The sequence below is a fragment of the Vitis vinifera genome, chromosome 16 (genome assembly GCF_030704535.1).
Source record: "Vitis vinifera cultivar Pinot Noir 40024 chromosome 16, ASM3070453v1".
Taxonomy (NCBI): Eukaryota; Viridiplantae; Streptophyta; class Magnoliopsida; order Vitales; family Vitaceae; genus Vitis; species Vitis vinifera.
The window spans coordinates 25,408,009-25,425,200 of NC_081820.1; the positions used below are offsets into that span (position 1 = coordinate 25,408,009).

General features: G+C 30.5%; 2 protein-coding genes across 2 annotated transcripts; one reads left to right on the forward strand and one right to left on the reverse strand.

The window, feature by feature from the left end:
• Positions 1–103: 103 nt before the first annotated feature.
• Positions 104–3,551, reverse strand: LOC100256646 (LEAF RUST 10 DISEASE-RESISTANCE LOCUS RECEPTOR-LIKE PROTEIN KINASE-like 2.5). The gene is made up of 6 exons (XM_002265834.5): positions 2,566–3,551; positions 2,334–2,378; positions 2,206–2,241; positions 1,973–2,032; positions 1,848–1,871; positions 104–1,359 (listed from the first exon to the last, which is right to left on the reverse strand). The coding sequence occupies exons 1-6, from the start codon at positions 3,482–3,484 to the stop codon at positions 233–235; spliced, it is 2,211 nt and encodes a 736-aa protein (XP_002265870.3). The 5' UTR covers positions 3,485–3,551; the 3' UTR covers positions 104–232.
• Positions 3,552–3,878: 327 nt separating this feature from the next.
• On the forward strand, positions 3,879–6,367 carry LOC100251517 (rust resistance kinase Lr10-like). The gene is made up of 3 exons (XM_010664506.3): positions 3,879–4,592; positions 4,982–5,011; positions 5,126–6,367. The coding sequence occupies exons 1-3, from the start codon at positions 3,923–3,925 to the stop codon at positions 6,238–6,240; spliced, it is 1,815 nt and encodes a 604-aa protein (XP_010662808.1). The 5' UTR covers positions 3,879–3,922; the 3' UTR covers positions 6,241–6,367.
• The last annotated feature ends 10,825 nt before the right edge of the window (positions 6,368–17,192 follow it).

The window sequence follows — 17,192 nt, forward strand, 5'->3', positions numbered from 1 at the left end:
ATTAGGCCTTAAAACATTAATTGGTATTCCTGTTTGGTGCTATTTGAATCATATAGGACATAGGTAATAATTATTACATGTTTATATGCTTGTTGCTAGGGTATGGTGCCAATGCCTAGAGACAATATTACATTATATGGACCTTGCAAGAGGAGTTATAACTCATACATCTAATCCAAATTACAAACATATGATGTCATAGGAGATAGCATGCAAATGGAAAAATGCTACACTACCTTCCATCTAATGTAATTGTACCCATGGAATTGCACAACGAAATTGGTGCTTCTATTGGATTGCTCATATAATCCTCAACTAACATTTCCTCAGAGTATAGAGTAGGCTTCGGAGGCATTTCTAATAGCTCAACCTCTCCTTCCAACATCTCTAAGGCTTTGCTCATTGAAGGACGGTCTATGGGCTTCATCTGTATACACCATAGTGCAACTATTACCATTTTCCTAACAAGCTTCTTTTCATCTTCGGTGGCATCTCCCAAGTCTATGTTATCCCCTTGATCATATCTGTCATAAATCCATGACGGAAAATATATTTGACTCGAGTGCGCTGCATTTGCATTCACATTCTTTCTTCTCCCCACCATCTCCATTAACAACATTCCAAAACTATAAACATCGGCTTTGTACGAGACACCTCCAATATTTTTATAGAACAATTCTGGAGCAATATATCCCAATGTTCCTCGTGCAGTAGTGAGAGACACCATGCTTTCATCTGTTGAATACAATTTTGCAAGGCCAAAATCTGAAACTTTTGGTGTAAAGTCTTCATCAAGAAGAATATTGTGTGGCTTTATATCAAAATGTAGAATTTGCATGTCACAACCTTGATGTAAGTATTCAATCCCACGTCCCACTCCAAGTGCAACCTTATACAACCTTTCCCAGCTCAAAAAAGTGTTATTTTCTTCTTTAAGAAAAATAAACTTATCAAGAGAACCATTGGGCATGAAGTCATATATAAGTGCCCATTTTGATCCTTGTACACAAAACCCTACCAGTTTCACCACATTAACATGATGAATTCTTCCTATTGTTGCAACCTCATTGATGAAATCTTGTCCATTAGCTTTTGACATGACCAGCACTTTCACAGCCACAATGCGACCACTTCGAAGTTTTCCTTTATATACAGAGCCAAAGCCTCCTTGACCTAATTTATTTGCAAAGTTATGAGTCATCTTCTTTATGTTTGAATATGAGTACTTGATTGGTTGAAGATTTTTGTGACTCCGTAAGAATTCTTCAATACTATCATCTAATGATAGATGTCTCCGGTGGAACTTGTAAATCAAATAGGCAAATAGGCACAACATCCCGAGCATAGTCCTTCCTATAACTAAATACAAATCAAATGTAAAAAAAAAATGGATATTTTAAGAAAAAGGAACAAGATATCAAAAACAAAGTTAAATCCAACAAGTATAGATGGTAGAAAAAACTATTCTACCTTCATATCAAGTAAAACACTAAGTTGTTGTGTTGTTAGAGAGCCATATGAAATAGCTACTTTAACAATCACTTTACAATGTACTGTTGCTTGGGGAGCAATTTGACGGAACTATTGGGGCCTTGGATAAGAAGACCCCAGTTTCAATTCCTTTGTTTTGACTTCTTTATATGTTAGTGGAGTTGAATTACATTTAAATTTGGGAGATAATTTTGAATTACATCTAAATTGATTTTGCTTTGTACAGTCAAACAAAGCAAAATCAATTTGAAGTTCACTGTACAACCTTCAAATGCAAGAATTCCAAGAATTTTCATATCAACTCTTTACAATATTGTTTTTACAAAAAATTAGTAGTTGGAATTTAGGAGGCTTACCAATAATATGCAGTATCCAGCCGCCTAGTAAAAAAGAGATGTAACAAATTAAAAATATGGACCAATATAAGTGAGAGATATAAATAATATTAGAAGAGGAGACATGTAGGTGAAGAAAGCCTTACCAATCATGGAGGTGTTGCAGGGATAGTAAAGTCCGCAATTACCAAGTTCTTCTCGAAGTCCTATATCAAACCATCCGTGCCATGTTAGTCACAAGAAAGAATGCCCTTGATCGCCTAAATTTTACGTTTTTTGAGAAGCAAGAAATGGAGAGATTAATTAAGATGAAAGAACTCTAAATAAATCTTTTGTCTTATTCTCATGAGAAAAAAATAATTGCAAGTAACAACCTTACCTCTGAATTTTAAGGTGTTGGGAGAAAGTAACCCCCCTGTTAACAATGAAAGTTAGATTTGTAAAAAATTAGGAAAAATGACAGAAATAAAGATTGTATTGAAAAGCAAGTTCTAATTGGAGCCTTACTAATAAAGGGAAGGAATAAATCATTGGTTATAAACTTCCAAAGCCCTGCAAGATTAAACCAAACCAGCGAAATTAGGGATCAAAATTGAAGACTTCTGCAAGGAAGATAAGATGGTTAGTATAAAATCACATTTCCACGAAAGCATGCACTGTAACCCCAACTCCAAAGATCAAGTATGAAAGCAGGCACTCTAAGATTATAAGATGGTTATCTTATAATTTCTTTACTCACAATTTTTCTCTGTAAGTTCTGACTGGTAGCATGTAAAGCTGGCATTCCCAATGAACTGTTCCTCGTAGCAATTTTGCCCTTTCATTTCGCATTGGCGGTTGCAGAAGAAAGGCAAAAATGAAAACTGAAGCCCCAGAAGCATATAATCTTGCAAATCTGACATCGAAAGATTGCTGGGCTCTGGAAGTGACTTCAACGGTTGAATAATAATTGATGTGCCGATGGTGCATGAATACGGAATATCTCCCACCGACACATAGTCTCCGACAACTGCATAAGCGTATGTTGGTGAGGAAGAGGAAGAGCCTCTAGTGTTGCATGGAATTATATGAATGTAGTTGTCGTCCCTGATTGACTGCTCACAGTTCATCAAAACTATTGTATAGAATATTGGTTCAGAAGGCGAACGAGAATAAGCAGCACTCCATTCATAACGCAAATAATATGGAGATTCATCCTTAGTGTAATATGCACCAATGGAATTAAGAGGACTGGAGATCAAACAGTTGTCCTTCTTTCGCCCAGGATCCACTACCCGAATTGTATAATTATGGTAGTTGATCTGGGTAACCAAGTACTTCCCACCGTCCAGGTTTATCATAGTACGATCGTTTTCACAAATCAATTCGTACTCAGGGTAACCGCAGCTGGGGGGATCGTCTTGTAATCGAAAAGGGTAGGAAATGTTCCTCATATCTCCGCAGGAAGAGGGGCTGCAAATCTGGTACTTGTGATGCATAGCAACACAAACTGAAAGGAAGCAGGCATGGATGACTACTGTCATGAGGCCTACTCCCACGAGTTGTGCCTCCCTTAACATCATCAACTTTGAGAGAGAGAGAGAGAGATGCTCTGTTTTGGGGTTGTGAGTTCCACACAGAGAGAGATACTCTGTTTTAATTGCAGCTTTCTTCAACATATTATTCTTCCCCAAACTATTTGATTTTTCAACATGGACCACACTTTCATCCTATCGCATCCAGTCAGCTGTGAGCTTCCCATTATTTAGAATCACTATGTTAAAAATGATGCTTGAAGTTATTATGGTTTATATTGGAATTGTTTATGTTTTAAATATTACATTATTTTTAGGTCTCAACAATGGGAAAAGGATAAAGAAGTAAATACTGATAGACCAATTTTCTACAATTTTTTCAAGTAAATTTTATATTCTGAGATAAAACTAAATTTTTATTGTAGCAGTCCTCCATCTTTTTTGTATTTCCTAAAAGCACCTGCTTCCCAAACAAACAAAGTTCTTCTCCCTTTGTACACAATTTTCAAATCTAATTACATATATATAAAGTAGGGGAGAAGCAGTGCAGATTAAAACTATAGAGATAAGCAGTTGCTTAAAATGGGCATCTCTTTATTCTTCTTCTTCTTGTTTATGAGATTGTTTGCAGAGATTAATGGAGGGAGCCAAGATGATGAGTGCAAGGCGTCAAGGTGCAGTCACCATGGTCCAGTCATCCGGTTTCCGTTCAGGCTAAAACACCAGCCAGAACACTGTGGATGTCCGGAGTTTGAGTTATCATGCTCAGAAGAGAACCGGACCATACTAGAGCTGCCCTCTTCAGGAAAGCTCTGGGTGGAGGAAATAAATTACGCTTCTCAGGAGATTGTTGTCCATTACTCGGATGATTGCCTTCAAAGGCAGACTCCAAACTTTAATTTATCTGCCTCTCCCTTCCAGTTCACAAATGTGTACCGCAACTTCTCCTTCTTCAATTGTTCAGAAAGTAAAGAAGAGTCATTTGTGTTTAGGTCCATCCCTTGCAGTTTTCTCTCAAGTAACCCAGTTTATGTTGCTCCTTCCTATTACGCTCTTGCTGGAGTGAACTTATCCTCTTGCCGGAAGATTTTCAATGCTACACTCCCACAAAATTATATATATGAATGGGATTTTTCTATGAATTGGTCAAAACCTATGTGCGGAAACTGTGAAGCAAAAGGAAACAAGTGCCAACGGAAGAAGAATAATAGCACGGAACCTGAAATCAAATGCATTGATAAACCAGCAAAAGGTACTAAATCCTGCTTCTTCATCATTTTCACCTTGCAAGCCCTTTCTTATCTCCTACCATGATTTTAATATGCAAACGAAATTTTCTATGATATTTCTTATGTATGCTCTGTTTGTACCATAAAATTGGATTGAACCCTTATGGATGTGAACCAAATTAACTACTATAGTAATGGATGTGAACATGCAATATTATTTATTCATTACAAGCTAGCTACAACAATTAGGCTTAGCTAAAACAATCAAACCTGTAGAAAGGACTGCAAAGGCCAAGGCTGAAATCCGAATACACCAACAATAATTATACTCATGTTACAACGTCATGTAATCTATTATGATTTTAATAATTAAAAGAATACAAGAAGCTAATAAGTTTATTATCTTTTACAGGTGCCCCAATAGATAAAGTGGTGCTTACAGGTGATTTCCTATTCATGTTCTTTTCAATAATGAGGGTGACATGATGATGATGATTCTTAGTTTGTTTCTTCTTTTTTATTTGCTTACAAAAACCTTTTTTTTCCCAATGTGCAGAAGTAATCCTTGGTTTCCTTCATTTCACTTTTGGAATCTTTATAATCTTTATTGTCTATCGCTCTAATAAGTTGAAAAGAGAGCATAGAATAAATATTCAAAAGTTTTTGGAAGATTATAGAGCTCTCAAGCCCTCAAGGTACTCCTATGCTGATATTAAAAAGATCACAAATAATTTCAAGGACAAACTAGGTCAAGGAGGCTACGGGACCGTTTATAAAGGAAAACTCTCGAATGAAATTTTTGTTGCAGTGAAGATCCTTGATGATTTCAAAGGGAATGGAGAAGAGTTCATTAATGAAGTGAGAACAATGGGTACGATACATCATGTTAATGTGGTTCGCTTGCTTGGGTTTTGTGCAGATGGATATAAGCAAGCTTTGATTTGTGAATTTTTACCAAATGAGTCACTAGACAAGTTCATATTTTCAGCATTTGGTAATAATTATTCTTTGGGTTGGCATAAGCTTCAAGATATTGCTATTGGCATAGCTAAAGGTATTGAGTATCTTCATCAAGGTTGTGATCAAAGAATCCTTCATTTGGATATCAAACCTCATAATATTTTGCTTGATCATAACTTTAATCCGAAGATTTCTGATTTTGGTTTAGCCAAATTATGCTCTAAGGAGCAAAGTTTAGTATCTATGACAGCAGCAAGGGGGACCATGGGTTATATTGCACCAGAAATGTTTTCAAGAAATTATGGGAATGTGTCTTATAAGGCAGATGTTTACAGTTTTGGTATGTTGTTGATTGAAATGGTAGGGGGAAGGAAGAATATTGATGCTACAGTAGAAAATACAAGTCAAGCATACTTCCCAGAATGGCTTTATAATCATTTGGATCAAGAGCAAGAGGTACACATCCGAATTGAGGAAGAAAGTGATATTAAAATAGCAAAGAAACTAAGCATCATAGGGCTTTGGTGTATCCAATGGTATCCAATAGATCGTCCTTCCATGAAAATTGTGGTTGGAATGTTGGAAGGAGAAGAAGGCAATTTAGTTATGCCTCCTAATCCTTTTACCTCTATGGGACAAACAAGGACAAGTGTTAGAAGACGCAAAACATCTATCCAACCAAAGTTGACAGCCATATCAGAAATAGAATAAAAAGTTGTCTATTATGAGTGTTTAATTTAGGTTATAGTCATGTTGAAATAAATGGTGATAATGTAATCTTGTTATTTATTGCTATAGTTTAACAAAATAGGCTGCTTTTGAGGCTCCACCTTTATTAATTGTTTCTTTCCTTGCACTAATTGAGATCTTCCATAAAGTTCGTAGATGGATTTCAAAAAATAAAAAATGTAGAAGACTCTTGTTCTTCGAGAGTAGGCTTTGAGGTTAGGTAAACAACTATAAGGAAGCTTATTAAACAACTAGCCTCAAACAAATAACCTTAGTCATTATGTCTTGCTTTCTTAGGAGAAGCTTCAATACTATTAAGGTGGCTAGGAGGAGTTGAGAAAAAAAGGAAAATTTTATGTGGACAAGTTTTCATCTTGGAAACTAGAGCTTTGCATCGTGGAAAGAATAAAATGAAACATTGAGAAGTTTTTATAGACTTGTTCTCATGTGATTTGTTGCCTTGTTACTTGCGAAGATCTCGCAATATTATTTTGCATATTGTAAATTAGACCTAGGAAATTGCAAGGTTAGGTTCTCACAAGAAAATTTGAGGCATGGTGGATAATATTTTCAAAAATAATTTTAAAAAATAAGTTTTTGAGAACAATTCATAAAAACAATTTTATATCATTTTTAGGAATAAAATTCTATTTGAACTTCTAAAAAATGGTTTTCTTTATTAGGTCTTGGTGAATGTAATTTACCATGCAAAATGCAATAAAAAAAACACCAATCACTCTATTTTCATGATATTTTTATTCTAAAATCTGCATGTATTTTTAAGGTTGGAAAATTATTTTTGTTTTAAAATATAAAAACTAATTTTAAAAATATTTGCAAACAAACCTTTAGTGTGTTAGTTGAAAGTATCGGAAACCACTTAGATTAGTTCTTTAGGGGTTAGGGTTTGTTATTAAAAAGTTTCCTAACTCAATGATGGATATAACTACATTGTTGAAACATGTGAACCCTATTGCTATGTGTCTACTTTTTTTTAAAATTTTTTTTTTTAAATCATCCCCACAAGCATAATCATTTCAAGAAGTCTATGAATTTTTTATAATCAACTATTTCTCACTAATAGTCGTGGACCATATAGTCCATTGTATGTATGTGACCAATTTCTCACTATGTTTCATTCTTTGTGTGGTCCACTATACATAGGGTCTATTTTTAATTTGTGTGGTTCATACAACAATATAGTCCATTATATATGTGTGACCATTGTACCACTACGATTTATTCTTTGTGTGGTCTATTGTATATGGGGTTTATTTTCAATTTGTGTAGCCCATTGTATATAGAGGTACTCGTCAAGTTCATTTTCTTGGTACTAAATGGAGATTTGTCCTTGCACTTGGAGGGACTTGATTCCTTTGCCTTCTGAAATATCCAATAAGTTGGATGAGATAAAAGGAAGAACCCGTGAACCTCTCAATTATGAATTTGTATGAAAACATAGGAAATGAATTTTAGGAAGAGGATAAATTAATTGATTTTTTGGTTTTGTCCTGCTTGATTGACATTAAAATCACCAAGCTAGTTCATAATATAACTATTTTTAATGAATTTCTAAACCGCCAAGCTAGTTTAACGGGTTTTATCTTATCTATACAACTTTTTCCATGGAATATTAGGTAGCAATCAATTATTTTAGCAACATGTTGTCATCTCCATGGAATATCTCAGCCATTGTGTTATGAATCTTATCATATTTTTTGGATACTGATTATGACAATGAATGTCAATTGGCGTTCAACCTCTCAAACTCGACTAGTTTAGTCTCCTATGTCCCTAAGGGCATAATGAGGAAAGAAATTGATGCATGTATCATTTTTTAGGCAAGGGATTGCAACTTGGACTCATGAGAGATCATTTTTTGTTTGTAATTGTATATCTTTCTCTACATGCCTACCTTTAGAGTAATTTAGATCAAGTGACTTTAAATTATTCTATTTCTGTGAGTTTCAATTAGCATTCTAGTTACCTTCATGGAATTTGCTTTTAATAGTGAAACCTATCTTGGTATCCCTTGCATTTTCCAATTTGGAAAAGGATCCCTTTAGTTGATTAATTTTAATGATTTTTCTCTTAATAATAAGGAAACAATAAGCTCTTTAGAGCATCTCATTACTAAATAGGAAAATTAGTGGCAAAAAAAGGAAAATTGATATTGTAAGCTTGAATTTTTCCAATGAGATTTGTTTAATTTATCTTAAAACTAAATAAATTGTAATTTGACTTAAGTCTAAATAAACCTTAATTTTATTAAATATTTTATTATATTTTAAAACTTATGTTAAAAGATAAGCATGACCTTAATTCAAAAGTGAGCCTAAAAAATATTCTATTGTACAAAAATCCCATTCATCATGAACCATTGATTACAACATTTGCTAACTACACATTCATAAATAATAATAGAAAAGAAAAATATTTTTTTCACTCTAATTATGAAATGATTATGAAATGGACTTGTAAACAAGTGAATCTTAGCTTAACTTGTTCTTGGCAAGTGAAACATTAATGATTCTTGTACATGGGTTATTAGTTTTAAGATTTCATTGAAACTAGTTGCTTACAAAGGGGAACACCATGACTAAACAAAACAAAGGGAATAAGGGAAAATTTTATGGAGAGAAAATCAATATAGAAAACCAGCGGATCAAGAGGTTTGGGTTTAGATTTTGCTTTGACAATTGTCTTAACCTGTTAGAGAGTTTCAATGAAGGATCATATACTCATCATGTAATATAATTTCATCAAGATTGATTTGAAGTAGGATATAGGATAACCATAAAATCCTAATTTATTTTACCAAAAAATATTTTTAGTAATTTCAATCCTCACCTTAATCAACTTGCATGAGTTATACTTTTTATGGAATAACAAGTTTCTAGGCAAATACTTCATGTTTTAATTGAATCATAACTTGTTCATGACTTCATAGAATAAGACATTTGTTGGAACCTTGACACTAGTTTAATGCATTTTGTCTTATGTATAGACATTTTTTTTACTAGACTTTTCCTTTTATATTTATTCATAGAATAACAGGTATGAATGTGGCTTCTCTACTTTTAGTAGCATTTAAAAAAAAATTAATTTATGAGAATAGTCTTAACATATTTCTTTATTATTTTCTAGAAAAAAGTATTTGTAAACTTAATTTAAAAACAATTTTCTTATTCTATGTTTCCTCAAAGTACATTGCAATATTTTGAGTTCAATCTTTATATATATATATATGTCTCTCAAAGTGGTTTTGAGTTTAGCATAATGATCTTTTGAGTAATAATTGGTAGAGGCATCATACAAACTATCGTTTATTTTATTTTTAGTAATTATACATCTTTATGATATATTTCCCATCTCAGAGTAATTATAATGATTTCTCTCCCTTCTTTGTGTGTTTTCTTTCTATATCTTACATTTTCTAATCCAAGACCACACTTTTGTATGTTAACCTTTATCCAACTTACAAGGCTTTGAAAATACTCATGGGCACCATATTTTTCAAAATAATTGATTCATATTTTAGTTTTACAAGCAAATCATGACAATCTTCTTATTTTCTGTTTACTTTATCTAAGGGTGCATGTTATGCTTTTAAGGTCATATTAACTTTATTAATTCTTTTTATCATATCGGAATTTAACAATCTCATGAAAAAAATGGAATCTACATATATTTTGGATAATATATTTATATCTTATATTTATTAGATATTTCTTTCGAAAAAAATAATCACTTTGAATAACCAAAATAAAAAATAAAAAAAAATCTAATTTTAAAATGATAAAATTTTGGTTCCAAAAAAGAAAAAAAATAAAAGCATATATATATATATATATATATATATATATAATATTTCATTAATATTTTGTCCTAGTCTAGACCATAAATTAAATATGTTCTTAATTTACATAATTTCATCATTTACATTTACATGTGTTTAACATTCATAAGAAGATTATAAATAACATTTTGTGCTTTTTCGACAATGATAGTGCAAATGAAGCAAATTTAAATATTGAATTTTCCTAGTTACTTAAAGAAGTTGCCAAGGAACCTTTGCAATCGGATTAATTAATATCTTATTTGGTCAGTCAAGCAAGACAAAACCAAAAAAAAATATTTATCACGTTCTTGAAATATTCTACCGACTTTTCTACTAAAATCCATATTTGAAAAGTTCATAGATCCTTCCCTCTATCATATTTCTTAATACAAAGGAGTCAAAGTCTTCCAAGTTAAGGTTCATAGATCCATTTATTGCTAAGAAAATTCATTGGTAGACATTTTTTTTTTTTTGAAATTGAGACATGTATAATGGACCATATGACTTATGACAATATAGTGGTCAATGTTAACAAAACCAATCTTGTTGGAGTTGTTGAAGGAATATGATGCTATCCATTTATCATATCGGAATTTAACAATCTCATGAAAAAAATGGAATCTACATATATTTTTGATAATAAATTTATTTCTTATATTTATTAGATCTCTTAGATATCTCTTTCAAAAAAAATTCATGTTAATCACTTTGAATAACCAAAAAGAAAAAAGAAAAAACTAATTTTAAAATGATAAAATTTTGGTTCCAAAAAAGAAAAAAAAATAAAAGCATATATTATAACATATTTCATTAATATTTTGTCCTAGTCTAGCCCGTAATTAAATATGACCTTAATTTACATTATTTCATTATTTCATCATTTACATTTACATGTGTTTAACCTTCATAAGAAGATTATAAATAACATTTTGTGTTTTTTGACAATGATAGTGCAAACCAAGCAAATTTAAATATTGAATTTTCCTAGTTACTTAAAGAAGCTGCCAAGGAACTTTTGCAACCAAGATTAATTAATATCTTATTTGGTTAGTGAAGCAAGACAAAACCAAAATAATTATTCATCACATTCTTGAAATATTCTACCCACTTTCCCACTAAAATCCATATTTGAAAAGTTCATAGATCCTTCCCACTCATATTTCTTAATGCAAAGGAGTCAAAGTCTTCCAAGTCAAGGTTCATAGATCCATTTATTGCTAAGAAAAGTCATTGGTAGGCATTTTTTTGAAATTGAGACATGTATAATGGACCATATGATTTAGGACAATATAGTGGTCAATATTAATAAAACCATTCTTGTTGGAGTTGTTGAAGGAATATGATGCTATCCATTTATTGCTAGCAAAATTCATTGGTAGGCCATTGTTTGAAATTGACACATGCATAATGGACCGAATGATTTATGACAATGTGGTGGTTAATATCAATAAAGCTGGCCTTATTAGAATTATTGAAGGAATATGATGCTTGAAAGGGACTAGCTAAGAGTTTTGATCTATGTACAAGGGTCGTTGATGTAGTAATGGCCATTTATATTCTTCAAAATAATTGATTTACATTTTAGTTTTATTTGCAAATCATAATAATCTTTTTATTTTTTATTTTTTTGTTTACTTTATCTAAGATACATGCTATGCTCTTAAGATCATATCAACTTTATTTTATGTTTGGTTCAAAAATAGATAAGAGAAATGATTATTCATTTTATTTATCATATCCCTTTATATGAGATTTAATAATCTCACGAAAACATGCAATATCATGTCTTTTATAAAAAGAAGAAAAATCTCAAATAAAAAAATAAATTTTTTATTACAAAAACAAGATAAATAAAAGCATTTTTATATTATAATACAAATTTAAATTATATATATGAAATACAAATTAATATTTTATCCTAGTTTAAACCCTCAATTAAATATGACCTTAATTTATATAATTTCATCACTTTGTATTTGTTTAACATTCATAAGATAGTGGTACATGGTATTTGGCTTTTTTTTGACTACTTGAGGAAGTTGCCAAGGCTCATAGTAAAGATCAATCAATATCTTATTTGGTTAGTCAAGCAAGACAAAACTCAAAAAATTATTTGGTTAGTCAAGCAAGACAAAACCCAAAAAATTATTTATGGACTTTTTGAAATATATCACCCACTTTTCCACAAAAATCCATATTTGAAAATTTCATAGATTCTTCCTCTATCACATGTCTTATGGCAAAGAGTCAAAGTCTTCCAAGGCAAGGACTAATATCCATTTATTGTTGAGAAATTCACTCGGTAGGCCATTGTTTAAAGTGGGCACATGTATAATGGACCATATGACATATGATTTATGACAATATAGTAGTCAAAGTCTTATTGGAGGACTATGATTTATGATAATATTGAATTTAACAATCTCATGAAGAAAAATGGAATATACTTATATTTTGGATAGTAAATTTATTTCTCATATTCATTGGATCTCTAAAATATTTCTTTTCAAAATATTTCATGTTAATCACTTTGAATAACAAAAAAAATATTTTTAGTAATTTCAATCCTCACCTTAATCAACTTCCATAATCTATGCTTTTTATGGAATAACAGGTTTCTAGGCAAGATGTGGAAATGTGTACTTCATGTTTTAATTGAATCATAATTTATTCATGACTTCGTAGAATAAGGCATTTGTTAGAACCTTGACACTAGTTTAAAAATTTATTTATGAAATATTTGGTTTAAAAAATAGGAATAGATGATTATGTCATAGAATGAGCTAAAAGATAAATCTGTCCTTAATGGCGATGGACCTTCTATTTTTCTTTCTTCATAATTAGAATTTGTTTCTATAAAAATTCACTAAGGATTTCAAAATGTTTGTTGTACTTGTACCAAAAACAGAGAAATAATGAGAGAGAGAGTGAAAGAAGCTTCATGATATCTTCCTTGTAACATAAACAGGCCAGTGACCATGCCCCGACATAAAAAGTGGTTGGGCACTGACATCGTATACTATTGGATTTTTCTAGATTCAATCAAATCACTAAAATTAGTCGTTACTTATTTAATCATACATAACACTCCATCTGTATCCAAAGCGTCGGATTTGCACAATTCCACACATTAACAAAAAAAAAAAAAAAAGTAAAACGGCCCATACAATACTCATGCACCATGAAGCACTAAAGTAAGGAAGGATTTTAAAGAGGGGGGTTGGGGTGTGGTTGGGAAGGTGGAAAAGTCATGGAAAATGGGCGGTTTGGCGTGAAATGTGGGGTGCTACATGTTTTTCTCTCTTTTAAGGTCATATTAACTTTATTAATTCTTTTTATCATATCAGAATTTAACAATCTCATGAAAAAATGGAATCTACATATATTTTGGATAATATATTTATTTCTTATATTTATTAGATATTTCTTTCAAAAAAATTTCATGTTAATCACTTTGAATAACCAAAATAAAATATAAAAAAATATCTAATTTTAAAATGATAAAATTTTGGTTCCAAAAAAAAAAAAAAAAAAAAAAAGCATATATATATATATATATTATCATATTTCATTAATATTTTGTCCTAGTCTAGACCGTAAATTAAATATGTTCTTAGTTTACATAATTTCATCATTTACATTTACATGGGTTTAACATTCATAAGAAGATTATAAATAACATTTTGTGTTTTTTTGACAATGATAGTGCAAACCAAACAAATTTAAATATTGAATTTTCCTAGTTACTTAAAAGAAGTTGCCAAGGAACCTTTGCAATCAGATTAATTAATATCTTATTTGGTCAGTCAAGCAAGACAAAACCAAAAAAAATATTTATCACATTCTTGAAATATTCTACCCACTTTTCCACTAAAATCCATATTTGAAAAGTTCATAGATCCTTCCCTCTGTCATGTATCTTAATGCAAATGAGTCAAAGTCTTCCAAGTCAAGGTTCATAGATCCATTTATTGCTAAGAAAATTCATTGGTAGACTCTTTTTTTTTTTTTTTTAAATTAAGACATGTATAATGGACCATATGACTTATGACAATATAGTGGTCAATGTTAACAAAACCAGTCTTGTTGGAGTTGTTGAAGGAATTCGATGCTATCCATTTATTGCTAAGAAAATTCAATTGTAGGCCATTGTTTGAAATTGACACATGCATAATGGATTGTATGATTTATGACAGTGTGGTGGTCAATATCAACAAAGCCGGCCTTATTAGAATTATTGAAGGAATATGATACTTGAAAGCGACTAGCTAAGAATTTTGATCCATGTAGAACGTTTGTTGATGTTGTAATGGGCATTTATATTCTCCAAAATAATTGATTTGCATTTTAGTTTTATTTGCAAATCATAATAACCTCTTTATTTTTTATTTTTTTGTTTACTTTATCTAAGATACATGCTATGCTCTTAAGATCATATCAACTTTATTTTATGTTTGGTTCAAAAATAGATAAGAGAAATGATTATTCATTTTATTTATCATATCCCTTTATATGAGATTTAATAATCTCATGAAAAACATGGAATATACATGCCTTTTAGATAATAAATTTATTTCTCATATTCATCGGATTTCTTAAATGTTTTTTTCGATTTTTTTTTTCATTTTAATCACTTTGAACAAAAAAAAAAACAAAAAAATCTAATTTAAAAAAAATCCAAAAAGAAAAAAATAAGAGCATATTTATATTATAATACAAATTAAAATTATATATATTTATATATAAAAAACAAATTAATATTTTATCCTAGTCGAAACCCTCTATTAAATATGACCTTAAATTATATAATTTAACATTCATAAGATGATGATACATAATATTTGGCTTTTTTTGACTACTTGAAGAAGTTGGCAAGGCACCTTCGTAGTAAAGATCAATCAATATCTTATTTGGTTAGTTAAGCAAGACAAAACCAAAAAGATTATTTGTTGTCTTCTTGAAATATATCACCCACTTTTACACAAATCCATATTTGAAAATTTCATAGATTCTTCCTCTGTCACATATCTTATTGCAAAGAGTCAAAGTCTTCCAAGGCAAGGACATCCATTTATTACTAAGAAATTTCACTTGATAGGCCATTGTTTGAAGACGACACATGTATAATGGACCATATGATATATGATTTATGATAATATAGTAGTCAAAGTCTTATTGGAGGGCTATGATTTATGATATTATTGAATTAATTTAACAATCTCATGAAGAAAAATGGAATATATTTATATTTTGGATAGTAAATTTATTTCTCATATTCATTGGATCTCTAAAAAAATTATTTTCAAAATATTTCATGTTAATCACTTTGAATAACAAAAAAAAAAAATCTAATTTTTAGAAGATAAAATTTTGGTTTCAAAAAGAAAAAAAATATTTATATCATAATATAAATTAAAATATTACACACACATATATAGATTTCATTGATATTTTATCCTAGTCTAGACCATCAATTAAATATGACCTTATTTTACGTAATTTCATAATTTGCATCTGTTTAATATTTATAAGAAGATGATAAATAACATTTACCTTTTTCTTGCAATAATAGTACAAACTAAGCAATTTTAAAGACCGAACTTTCCTAGCTACTTGAAGGAGTTGCTAAGGTACCTTCATAATAAAGATCAATCAATATTTTATTTGGTTAGTCAAGCAAGACAAAACAAAAAAGATTATTACCCACTTTTCCACAAAAACTTGTCGTTGAAAAGTTCATAGATTCTTCTTTTATCACATGTCTTACCGCAAATGTGTTAGTCTTCCAAGGTGAGGAAAAATGTCCATTTATTGCTAAGAAAATTCATTGGTAGGCTATTGTTTGAAATTGACACATGTATAATGGACTATATGATTGTTTGAAATTGACACATGTATAAGAAAAAGAGAAAGTAAAACGGCCCATACAATACTCATGCACCATGAAGCACTAAAGTAAGGAAGGGTTTTAAAGAGGGGGGTTGGGGTGTGGTTGGGAAGGTGGAAAAGTCATGGAAAATGGGCGGTTTGGCATGAAATGTGGGGTGCTACATGTTTCTCTCTCTTTTAAGGTCATATTAACTTTATTAATTCTTTTTATCATATCGAAATTTAACAATCTCATGAAAAATGGAATCTACATATATTTTGGATAATATATTTATTTCTCATATTTATTAGATATTTCTTTCAAAAAAAATTCATGTTAATCACTTTGAATAACCAAAATAAAATATAAAAAAATATCTAATTTTAAAATGATAAAATTTTGGTTCCAAAAAAGAAAAAAAAATAAAAGCATATATATAATCATATTTCATTAATATTTTGTCCTAGTCTAGACCGTAAATTAAATATGTTCTTAGTTTACATAATTTCATCATTTACATTTACATGTGTTTAACATTCATAAGAAGATTATAAATAACATTTTGTGTTTTTTTGACAATGATAGTGCAAACCAAACAAATTTAAATATTGAATTTTCCTAGTTACTTAAAAGAAGTTGCCAAGGAACCTTTGCAATCAGATTAATTAATATCTTATTTGGTCAGTCAAGTAAGACAAAACCAAAAAAAAAAAAAAAATTATCACGTTCTTGAAATATTCTACCTACTTTTCCACTAAAATCCATATTTGAAAAGTTCATAGATCCTTCCCTCTCTCATATATCTTAATGCAAAGGAGTCAAAGTCTTCCAAGTCAAGGTTCATAGATCCATTTATTGCTAAGAAAATTCATTGGTAGATATATATATATATATATATTTGAAATTGAGACATGTATAAGATAGACCATATGACTTATGACAATATAGTGGTCAATGTTAACAAAACTAGTCTTGTAAAATTAATCCATTTAAGCCAAAACATTAACATAAAAGGCTTGTAAACAAGTTTATCAACTCTTGGCTATTTCATTTAGTTCCAAAATGCCTTCCTAAGGAGCAAGCCCAAAAATAGGCTCATGGGGTAAGCCTAGTGATCAGCCCATACACAACTAGGCTATTTCATTCGATTCCAAAATGCCTCTCAAAGGATCAACCCCAACAATAGGCTCATGGGTCAAGCCTAGTGGTAAGCCACAACTTAGG

What these genes read in the sequence shown, in the direction of transcription:
- LOC100256646 (XM_002265834.5), bottom strand. Translation starts at nt 3,484, where the DNA reads ATGTTGAAGAAAGCTGCAATTAAAACAGAGTATCTCTCTCTGTGTGGA. An exon ending in CTGCAACACCTCCATGATTG is followed by an intron (nt 1,872 to 1,972) that starts GTAAGGCTTTCT and finishes CTTTTTTACTAG; the next exon opens with GCGGCTGGATACTGCATATT. An exon ending in CTGGATACTGCATATTATTG is followed by an intron (nt 1,360 to 1,847) that starts GTAAGCCTCCTA and finishes ATTTGTATTTAG; the next exon opens with TTATAGGAAGGACTATGCTC.
- LOC100251517 (XM_010664506.3), top strand. Translation starts at nt 3,923, where the DNA reads ATGGGCATCTCTTTATTCTTCTTCTTCTTGTTTATGAGATTGTTTGCA. An exon ending in CATTGATAAACCAGCAAAAG is followed by an intron (nt 4,593 to 4,981) that starts GTACTAAATCCT and finishes TATCTTTTACAG; the next exon opens with GTGCCCCAATAGATAAAGTG. An exon ending in AGATAAAGTGGTGCTTACAG is followed by an intron (nt 5,012 to 5,125) that starts GTGATTTCCTAT and finishes CCCAATGTGCAG; the next exon opens with AAGTAATCCTTGGTTTCCTT.